The sequence below is a fragment of the Toxorhynchites rutilus genome, chromosome 3 (genome assembly GCF_029784135.1).
Source record: "Toxorhynchites rutilus septentrionalis strain SRP chromosome 3, ASM2978413v1, whole genome shotgun sequence".
In the NCBI taxonomy this organism is placed as follows: domain Eukaryota; kingdom Metazoa; phylum Arthropoda; class Insecta; order Diptera; family Culicidae; genus Toxorhynchites; species Toxorhynchites rutilus.
The window spans coordinates 320,415,564-320,427,349 of NC_073746.1; the positions used below are offsets into that span (position 1 = coordinate 320,415,564).

Below are 11,786 nucleotides of genomic sequence, written 5' to 3' on the forward strand. Positions count from 1 at the left end.
TCATTATCGGATTTCGAAAACCGACCATGTACATTTTGTTTATTGGCCAAAAAAAAATGACCTGTGCAAAATTTCAGCTCGATCGGACATGATTTAGGGGTGCCTCAAAGCATATAAAGTTTAGATTTTTCGGCCACTCAGGCTAAGTCCCAAAAAGTCGATTTTCGGCCAAAAATTTTTTTGCGAGATAACATCAGATCTCGACGTTTTATGGTCAATAAACAAAATGTACATGGACGGTTTTTGAAATTTGACATGACCATTTTCGCTGCCACCCTAAAGACCACACTTCATCAAAAAACTCATTGGAACAGTAAGACCAAAACAATTGTTTGAAAACGAACATTCGCAAAAAATATCGTTTAGTTAATGTGGCATAGTAAGACCACAGGAATTGCGGGAGAACGGTTTGAGTGACGATTAAATGTTCTCTGGATATTTTTTTTCTGAAACGATAGTTTAAAAGTCCTTTCTGTCTGTAAAATCTGTCTGTTTGAGTCAACTGGATACGTTCGAAGTATACCGAAAATTGGAAGATCTAGCAAAACTTCTCAGGACTCAGGAAAGGAAAATCAAGGAAACACTGATACTCGACGTTTCGACTAAAACTGTTAGTCGATGGTTCAAATCGGTAGGATTGACAAGTCGTATACAGATTTGTGAGTCAGTGCTCTTTTGATCTGATGAATTCCGGCGCCGGAAATTTGGTGCTGATCGATCGATGAATGATTAATCTGGAAAGTTGGGCCTTATGAGGCATGTCATTTTTGAACAGGATAACGACCATGTTTGAAGGTCGAGCAAAAGGTCGTTATTCGAGCAAAAAGTGGATAGTTGGAAAAGACTGCAGTAACACAAAGAAGATCAATGTGCTGGAATGGTCACCCGAAAGCGCTGACTAAATTGATTTGATTGATCTTTGGGCGATTTTGGAGAATCGTGAGTCTGGAGCAGAGAAGGAACGAACGCGAACGACCGTGGGTTCAATCGTAAAACTTTCTATTGAATAACCTTCTAATAGGCTTTTTTCAAACCTAGAGATGAATGAAATTTGTGGTTTGAAGCCTCTAGAAAAGAAAAAAAAACAATCAATCTGATGATACAAGCGTACCCGAGCGGGAGAACTCGCCACGCGTAGGTTGAATCCGCTGGTTCCCGGAATAAATCGCCACAGAAAACGACTGCAACAGAAACCACCGCTTATAAAATGTGTAGTAGGCTATAAATATTGTGGCGCGGTATTGTATTTCAAAACAAGAATTAACCGGGCAAACGTATCGCCCCAGGCAAACGTAACGCCCCGGGCAGACGTATACCGTCCGACGCTCGCTAGAGCTCGGTCGGACATTGCTAAAGGATCGTATCCTATGTTTCAAACTAACCGGGCAATCAGTGGATCCCAGGTTTGCGTGCGAGACACCGCCGCTTCCGACGGCGGGTCGGCGGTGGACTCGGATTGCGTCATCTTGGCGGCATGGGCCGCCTCGATTCCTTATCCTCGCCAAATGGGGACTTCGTCCCCATTACATTGTCCTCAGAATAAATTTCGAAAAACGAGAACAAGAGAATAAATTTATAATAGAAATGTGAGGCACATGATGTTTTTCCCGCGCCAAATATTTCTAGCCTACTACACTTTTTCTAAGCGGTTGTTTCTGTTGCAGTTGTTTACTGTGGCGATTTATTCCGGTCACCGAATCCGCTGTACATTCTTTATACTATGATAAATTGTTGCTTAAACCGAAGGGTTACTCAACATATTCTACTTCAAAACATTCTTACTCTACTATTCGATCCGAGTGCTACGTATTGACAGTACGTTACAAATCAGTGTGAAGTTTGATTAGAAGTATGTGTGGGCACTTGATAAATAATAATTGGTCAACTTTTTAGTAATGTACAATATCTGCGTTACCGTCTGTACATTTTGGAATCAATCTTATTTTTTTTTACCTTCATGGATTTATTTTCGTTCGATGTCAAAAAAAACTAATCAATATCATTGATCTATATAATGAATCCTGTAAATTGTAACAGTATGAACAAATGCACAATAAATCTCAGCCATCTTTACAAAATATATGGTAGTAATGTAGTACGCAAAAAAATAATGTTTATATTACCTCCATAAGACAGTTATCGATCGATTTGATGAGATGGATTATTCATGTTTTTTTATACCTCGATTAAGATTTTATGTCGTGAGCTGCATCAAAAAAGTCAAAATAGTATAACATGTCTTCACGGTGACCGAAAACGTCTTCATGGACATCTCATACATCCCGCCACAGTGGAAGTGAAGTCGCTGATTGGATCTCATCATTCCGATCAATAAACTGTTCCGCACATTTTTGTACTGCCGAGCGTGCCGTCCATCATACCGCAAATACAGGGGCCATTCGAGGCGGTAGATTGCTTCTCCCGTATCCGCGTGGGCATCTTCCAGTTCCTCAACCAGCGAACTGTTGTAGTAAAACTCAAACATTACGATACATGATATCCCAAAAAGGGAAAGGTTCTCGCTTCCCAAAAGAAGAAAGAGAAAAACAGCTATGGAAGGTATCGACACACTCGCGAACATTTCCGCCAGAAATGGAACACTAGCCAGGCGCCGGATACGATCAACGTTGATTAGAAGGAGCTTATGGTGGATAACGAGTTGTGCCAATTCAGCTTCCAGGCACTGCCAGAAACGATCGTCATCAATGTGTTCCATTGAATTCGTTGACACGAGCATTGTACTCCTCTCAAGGGCCCTGTGGAATAATTTTTCGAAAGAACAGTTCAAGATTAAGAGCTCCGCTCGAAGAGTTCGCAAAGCAACGCGAATGGTAACGAAAGGAATCCAAAAATGCGCCGCAAGTGTTAAAATGTAAAATCCAAATAAACTGTCCAGCCCAGATTGAACTGTGTCGTTGAGAAAGCTCAAATCAAACGGAATTCGATACTGATCGTTCATTCTGTAATCCGTGAGGTTCCAAATGGTGATTAAACTAACTCCGGCACTTAGCACAGCCAAAGTAAACTTCAGATTGTTCTCGTGGTGCTCCCTTCGGATGCGCTGCGCCTTGGTATCGTCTCGTTGGAACCGCAAACATTGTAACATATCTTTCCGGAATGTTACGAAATCGTTGTAAAAGTACCTGAAGCTACGGGTTCGAATTCCTCCGGAAACGAATCCCCCGACAACGTTCATAGCGCAGACAATGTACGAAACGCCGGACCCATTCACACTAACCATGTACAGACGATAGCCAAAGCACAAAGCCTGGACGATCATTAGGAAAATTGACAGTCTCCAGATTTTAATGACCTTCGGGTTGACCAAGTTTAAGCCTATTTTGAAAAAAAAACATCCCAGAAGTAGATGCATTTTGAAAACATGTATAAATTTACCAATAAATTTGTGTAGATAACCAACGAAACGCAGCGGATCCGAAGTATCATCAAACCGAATGAAATGTTCATACTTGGTCCTTAATGAATACATTTCAGGGTACAAACTTCTCAAAACAACTCTTCCTATTGGTTTGCAAACGAATCCCGACAGACCTTTTAACTACTACCCGAGGTGAATAATTAAAGGGATAGCGGTGTGGATGTGGGCAAGCAATTAGAAGCGCCGAACATCTCTTTAATTAACTGATTTTGATAGACGTTCGAAGCGTCGGCTGTCATGAACTTCTGTTCTCACCCGCAGTCTAATTAAACGCGACATCAAAAAGCTCGTTTCTACCGTATTCTGAGCATTATTAATGAGATTACGTTCGACATTCTGGAAATAAACGCAATGTCAACGATTTAAATCATTTTAAGTTTTTTGAAAGAACGAATTGCAGTCTGTTTGTATCAGGAGCATGGGTCATACTTTTAAGAAAATTGTTCGACTAGTGCAATTATACATTTACACGAACTTATACAAATTCCTTTTACACCTTAAATTCTCAGTACAAGCCCAATGTCCAATGAAAAAAGGTAATGAAGATGGTCGAGTTTTGAGTTACATAGCATGCGCTGCCATAACTATTTCGTAAATAGTGACGTCAGTCGTTGTGTTTATCTTTGATTGCCCACCGCATCCATGTAAAAATGCTATTTTCAGGAAGTAATTTATCAATTAAAAACGTACATTTTTGTAGAGCTCTAGCTGAATACGAGGCTAATGTGATAGCGTGCAGTGAATATTTGTGAAATCACGTCGAAAAAGACGGATTAAAGTGATATTTCCATGTGCTATTTTCACTCCCCCGTGTTCATAGAAACAAACGAAGTTTCATTATTTTAACGTTATGAAGTTGATGTTTCGAAGGCTCTCAGTGTCGGTGTGTATGTTGTGAGATATTAATCGCCAAATAATCAAAATTTCACCGAAAATGTTACTGCTTTCGAAAACTAAGCATACGATTGTTCTATGGACCTTTTTACCACACGAATAATCGAAGTAAGCCACGATATAATTGTCATCTGTTAAAAAACAACCAGTTGAATGATTTCATAAGAATTTTGGCTCAAATTATCATGCAACCGTGAGTACTTTCAACGTTGTTTTGTGTCTTCCATATACATTCCATATTGAATGCAAATAATTACGACACGATATTTTGCTTGCCAATACAAATACATTTCGCCTACTGCTCCAACTCTATATGTACCTCATTGGTACAAACCAATCCTCAAATTTAATTACGGTACGATGCCAAAACAAATTTCTTTTATATCGTTAGGGTAAAGCCGACACCCTACGGATCTCCACATATTTCCAAGACCTCCCATGATACGATTCGATAGAAACGTTTCGTGTCCCCTAAAACCTTCGCATGCCAAATGTGGCTTTATTTACTTGATTAGTTTTCGAGTTATGCAGAAATTTGTCTTTCATTTGTATGGCAACTCCTCCTTATGCTTGTTTTAGAATGGGCGAATTTTTCAGGTGTGAACTTGGTTCTTGCGAAATGTTTTCGCTAAAGTCATTCACAATGAATTACGAAATTATACGAATCTGTCAAACTATCATCCTTACAACGAAAACAAGTTGTATGAGATTGGTGAAACAAATTCATATTACACACAAATGTGAGTTTAAGTATATCTCGAACTCCATACAACTCAGAAAATTCAGTAAAGTATAAATAGAAATTCGGAAAATTATTTGCTATCCTGCAGCAAGTTTGAATATTGCTTACATCGTTCCATCGATGTGAAGATAAGCAAAATTCTCATATCTTATTGCACCCATCTTGATTGATTTGTCCCAACTTTCTGATGTGGGCAGAGGCAACTGTCAGTGCAATGCGAATTCTTTTTTTTTCGTAGCATAAGCTTGGGAAATTCTATATTTTTTTCGCTTTTTCGCAAGTGATCCCGCGCTTCGTTCTGATTGGTTGGCGAAAAAAATATTCGCGTAAATTTGTCTTCATTGTGAAGGATTGAAAAACAAGCTTTACCACCGTAACTACCGTAAAAACATTTATTGCACCCTAAAACCTCCACATGTCAAATTTGGTTTCATTTGCTTGATTAATTCTCGAGTTATGCAGAAATTTGTGTTTCATTTGTATGGCAGTTCCTCTGAGAGAGGGGGAGGGGTCTCAAACTATCATAAGAACATTCCCCGCCCCCTAAAACCCCAACATACCAATTTTCATTTTGATCGGTTCAGTAGTTTCCGAGTCCATAAGAATCAGACAGACACATAGACAGACAGACAGAAACTCATTTATATATATATATATATATATATATATATATATATATATATATATATATATATATGTATATATATAAAATCCACACGTGATTGTTGAGAGGCCATTGCATCCCCCAAAAGTCACTGTTTGGTGCGCATTATTGTCTGGTGGGGTCATCGGGCCGTATTTCTTTGAAAATGAGGACGGCGAGACGGTAACTGTGAATGGTGAGCGCTATGGCCGCATGTTAACCGATTTTTTTTGCCACAAATTGAAGATATGGATACGGATGACATGTGGTTTCAGCAGGACGGCGCCACGTGCCACACAACACGACCGAATATCGCCATATTGCGAACGAAATTTGAGGGACGCATAATTTCGCGTTTTGGTGATGCCAATTGGCCGTCCAGATCATGCGATTTGAACCCGCTAGACTTTTTTTTGTGGGGTTATGCGAAAGACCGTGTCTATGCCAACTCGCCGCAAACTCTTGAACATTTGAAAGACAACATTCGTGAAGTTATGACCGAGATACCGCCCCATATGTGCTGAAAAGTCATCGAAAATTACCTGTTCCGGATCAAGGTGTGCGAGAAAGCCCTGATGGACATTTGAATGATGTTGTATTTCACACATAATGGCATAAACCAAACTTCAATTTGAAATAAAAGTTTCATCGAAATTCGAATTCTAAGTGTGTTTTATTTCAATTTACTTTCGGAATTTAAAGTTGGAAAACCCATTCGATATTATAGGTCATCCAAATAATTCTTCAATGTGCTCCATTGACTTTAATTGATATGAATATAGAACCTTGCTTCTGTTTGCATCAATGGATCATTAGTTTCTCATGATCATTCAAAAGATTTGAGGTTCTACATAGCATTAATATTACGCATGATCCAAAGGTGCTCCCGTGGCCGAGTGGTTAGCGTCACACCTAACATGCCGATGGTCCGGGTTCCATTCCCGTTCTGGTCGGGGGAATTTTTCGTCAATTTCCTCCGACTTGCACTGTGGTCACGCGTATTCTGGAGCTTGCCACTCAGAATGCATTTAAGGCGTGTTATTTGGCATAGGAATCTCAACCAAGTACTCATAAAATTGACGCAAGTAATTTTATTGCGTTGAGATAGCGAAGTTCCCCTAGGAACGTTAGTGCCATTCAAGAAGAAGAAGAAGATGATGATTCAAATCCGTAAAAAGAGATAATGCAAACTTTGCATCCGATGCAAAGATGCATTATCGATGCACTAGAGTGTTTACTTAAAAACTATGGATGGGCTATACCTATGATATAACCGCAATGTTGACGTAGGACTGCCGTTGGCTTAGTAATCATTTTTGTTTTTTTCAATAACTAATAATCGCACCTAGGATGTTCCTCATTGTGTACGATATCGCCGCTGCGCAGAGCTATCTTTTGTTTATCTTGATAAAATTATTGATTAAACTGGTGAATGAAAGAAACAACTTACGAATTCAATTGCAAACAAATCCCAAATTATAGTAGTAGTTATCGCAGCAAATAGTTATCAACGCTTTGCCTAATCATTAAACGGTCTGCGTAGTGAGTTGGCGACATGAAGTGATATCTTCCAATGCAGTCTTGAATATCCGAGCCAAAGCGATGCATTTGTATCCGCTTTTGTAGACCGTGTTAGCAAAACGAATTTCGGAGTGTAAAAAGACGGGTGGGTAATGTCGGGGACATAACCGGAGTGACGTAGGACTATACAAAGGGGACAGCTTTTGTTAAATATATATATTTTAAATATATTGTTTTATTTTCTTCTCCTACGTGAATACCTACCTATCTACCTGAAAAATGGATTAGTTTACTGTTTACTCTTTATGAATATGTTGATGGTTCTGAAAAGAACCTTTGGTGTTGTGTTTTTGTTATCACTCGACATTCCCATCTTGTTCGGTTAAACCTTCCTGTTTAGCTATTGCGTTTGCCACTCGCCACAGCTTTCACAGTTGGAAAATTTCTTCCCATCCAGCTTGTGACATGTTGTTCAGTAAATTACATTTAATGCGACGTGCCGGAGAAACACTTTGCCACTCACTGAAACTAATTGTTGCCTTGATGAGCGCCGAACCGAAGCTGCTCTGTTCTTGATGCGGGTTTTCTGATTGTCGTGAGCAGCTTTGCAAGCCAACTCGAGCACTCCGACGGCCGAAACTCTATAATCGCTGTTAGGTATACTTGTGCTCCGGCACCAATCCGTTCGGCCTAGTTATCCTTGCGGAGCAATCAGTGAATGCGACCAACAGGGAACTGGAGACCTGCACGGTTCGAGTGAGACTTTGCCTTTCCCTTAACTTGTCCTCCTTTGTTACGTCCACGATGCCGATACCGTACAACCACACGGGTTTACGGTTTGAAAGAAAATAAGATATTTTTTTGGGGTCCGCGTGTTTCATACTCTAGCGGTACACACTCACAGGATAGAGACAAATTCGCAGACTCAGCTAGAGGGGCGAGTCCAACGAGACGAACGAATGAGCGTTAAAAGGGAGCGATGGCAAAAAAATACATTCATTACGATTTGTTCGCTCGTTGGATTCACATGCAGGCTAAAAAGGGTCCTTTTCAGGATCACAAAATTATCTTCAATCTAAAGAGTTTATTGTTTTGTTATCACTCGATATCCCCATCTTGTTCGGCTAAACCTTTCTGTTTAGCGATTGCATTTGCCACTCGCCACAGCTTTCACAGTTGCAAAATTTCTTCCCATCCAGCTTTGTGACAGTAAATTATATTTAATGCGACGTGCCGAAGCACCACTCAGTGTCGCATTGGAGGCGATTTTAACCTGTAATTAAACATTTGCGATGACAGTGGTACAGTGTCGACTTTCAATGTGGGGTCATGTCGAACTAATGTGGGCAAATGTCGAACTAATTGTAAATTACTGTACTTTCTCTCTGGGAACAATTTAAGATTTGTGAAAATTGAATAATCAGGAAAGTCCCCAACTATCAATAAGCTCAGAACAACTGCCAAATTCACATACTCATCAGAACCTGGCAAACAAATTATGAAAACATCAATTTGTGTTTTATTATTATTTTGGATAATGTTTTAGAAAGCATTGAACTGTATTTCCTAAACTCTTTTTTGGAAGGTCTAATGGCCCTGAAAAGCACCTTGTTTTATGGAATGGTTCCAATTTAGAAAACTTAGTACTCGTGGTTTTGAAAAAAAAACCATTTCGAACGCCCTCGATGCCGCCTTGTTCTGGATTTGCCACCAAAGCAGTTTGTATAAAGAACAAACTTTTTTCTTCTGCTAACTGATGCCGTTTTGCGATTGCGTTTGCCACTCGCCACTCGCTGCAACTGCCTGTTGTCTTGATGTCCACCGAACCGAATGTGTTCTGTTCCGAATGTGGGTTTTCTTATCGTTGCGAGCAGCTTTGCCAGCTAACTCGATCACTTCGGCGGCCGAAACTATATAACGCCGGCTAGGTGGACTGGTGCACTGGTACTAACGCGCTCGGCCTGGCTACCCTTGCGGGGAACTCCAGATCAACACGGTTCGAGCGGGATTTTGCCTTTCCTTTCACTTTTCCTCCTTTACCATGTCCAGACATGGCTGCTTGGGTTGGTTTGTTGATGTGTTGTGATGTGGTGTACGGTTTGAATGAGAATGATCGTTACGGCAGCGGAGCGGGGATTTTTAAGCTGACTGGCTGGCTCGAGAATTCCGCATGTGTGAGACTGCGACCAGTGTTTCGTTCATTTTTTTTTCTTTTTCCTTTCCAATCGTGCTTCATTCTATTTCGCTGCTGCTCTGGTTGCCCGTTTTGATTGGTACGATTTGAGGAGCACAAAATGGACCAATCAAAAATGGGCACATAGGGCATTTTGACAATGCTTGATGTTTCACAATTATTCAATTATTTATCTCATGAAAAATGAAATGTTATTCGTTATGATAGATGCGTAGATATATTTCCTATCAATTGATGCAAAAACCTTTGCGATCTATTGAGAAATGCTCGAGTTATAAGCGTTCCAAATCTTGCATTTTTTCCTACTTGTTCAGTGCCTAGATTTCCATTTCACCCCCTATATCTTCCGGTTAGACGTAGTCCTACGTCAAAATACATGGGGATATAAAAGTACTGTCGACTTGCAAGTATCTGCAGTGCCGATTTTCCCAACCTCGGTTTCCTTGGTTTCGGAATCTGTGTTGGGAAAACACATTCCGGTTTGCAAAAACGCAAGTGAGTACAAAACTACCCGTAGTTTGCATCTATTTTGCAATGCCAAATTCCGCAGGCTCCATGGTTTTGAAGTCAGTGTTAGGGAAACATTCCGATTTGTAGAAACGCAAGCGAATACGCACGTACGTACCCGCAGCAGTTTGCATCTAATTAGCAATGCTGATTACCCCAGGATCCATGGTTTTGAAGTATGTGTTAGGGAAACATTCCGATTTGCAAAAACGTAAGTGAGTACAAAAGTACCCGTAGTTTGCATCTATTTTGCAATGCCGATTTCCCCAGGCTCCATGGTTTTGAAGTCAGTGTTAGGGAATCATTCCGATTTGCAGAAACGGAAGCGAGTACAGAAGTACCCGCAGCAGTTTGCATCTAATTAGCAATGCTGATTACCCCAGGATCCATAGTTTAGAAGTCTGTGTTAGGGAAACATTCCAATTTGCAAAAACGCAAACGAGTACGCAGCTTGCACCTATTTTGCAATGCCGATTTCCTCAGGCTCCATGGTTTTGGAGTCTGTGTTGGGGAAACTTTCATTCATTCCAGCTATCGTACCTCAACCGTTGCGCAATCATAACTGAGTGGATTTCTGTGCGGCACTCGCTTATATACCGATTGACGTAATTTCTATAGCCTGTTTTGAAAGCAATTTAACGGCTATTGAAACAAATTTTGAATCAAAAGGTAACAAGCATATAACGCGTAGACTTTTTTTCTTTCGAATGAAGTGTTTATCATACCATTTCTTTAAGTTATTTAGGAGGTATTATCGCTCAAAATATCGTTGCTCCGGCGAAACGCTTTCATTTTCCAAACTTTGAACATACACCCCAGTATAGAAATGAAAGACGTAGTCCTACGTCGAACCAACAATAATATATAAAGAAAAATGAAACAACTTCATGTTACATAGAATATTTGTATGTATACACACCCAATGTTTTTGTTGCTTAAGTTATTGTCTCGCGAATATTCTTTCACTTCTGTGCAGAAGGAATTTTTGAGCCAATCCTCAAAAGTTTTTTTGCCGCTATAACGAGACATTTTAGACCGTAAATCGAAAAGGTGCCATAATTGAAGAGGGCCGTTATAGCGAAATGCCGTATAAAGAGCGGCCGTATAGCGAGGTATGGTTGTACATAGATCACAGCTTCCATTCGTTGCAATTCCCACATATCCCTATTCAACTGTTAATGAATGTGAACTGAAACAAACCTCGCAAAATGCCGTTAGAAGAAAAAGAACAGAGGATTGAGGATAGGTTCGATAGATCTATAACTAGAGATGCAAGGTTTGGAGACATAGCCTCATTTTGTCTCACTGTGAAGACACTTAATTTTGAGAAGACATTCTGAAAACATTATGAGATAGATGCAAACTACGGGTACTTTTGTACTCACTTACGTTTTTGCAAATCGGAATGTTTCCCTAACACATACTTCAAAACCATGGATCCTGGGGTAATCAGCATTGCTAATTAGATGCAAACTGCTGCGGGTACGTACGTGCGTATTCGCTTGCGTTTCTACAAATCGGAATGTTTCCGTAACACTGACTTCAAAACCATGGAGCCTGCGGAATTTGGCATTGCAAAATAGATGCAAACTACGGGTAGTTTTGTACTCACTTGCGTTTTTGCAAACCGGTTTTCCCAACACAGATTCCGAAACCAAGGAAACCGAGGTTGGGAAAATCGGCACTGCAGATACTTGCAAGTCGACAGTACTTTTATATCCCCATGTATTTTGACGTAGGACTACGTCTAACCGGAAGATATAGGGGGTGAAATGGAAATCTAGGCACTGAACAAGTAGGAAAAAATGCAAGATTTGGAACGCTTATAACTCGAGCATTTCTCAAT

The 11,786-nt window shown here is 40.2% G+C and overlaps 1 protein-coding gene across 1 annotated transcript; it reads right to left on the reverse strand.

The window, feature by feature from the left end:
• Positions 1-2,180: 2,180 nt before the first annotated feature.
• Positions 2,181-5,804, reverse strand: LOC129774498 (uncharacterized; the record flags this gene model as incomplete). The annotated part of the gene is made up of 3 exons (XM_055778244.1): positions 2,181-3,336; positions 3,397-3,559; positions 5,745-5,804. Coding segments are annotated over 3 exons (1,365 nt in total), but the record flags the coding sequence as incomplete, so codon positions are not given.
• Positions 5,805-11,786: the final 5,982 nt, after the last annotated feature.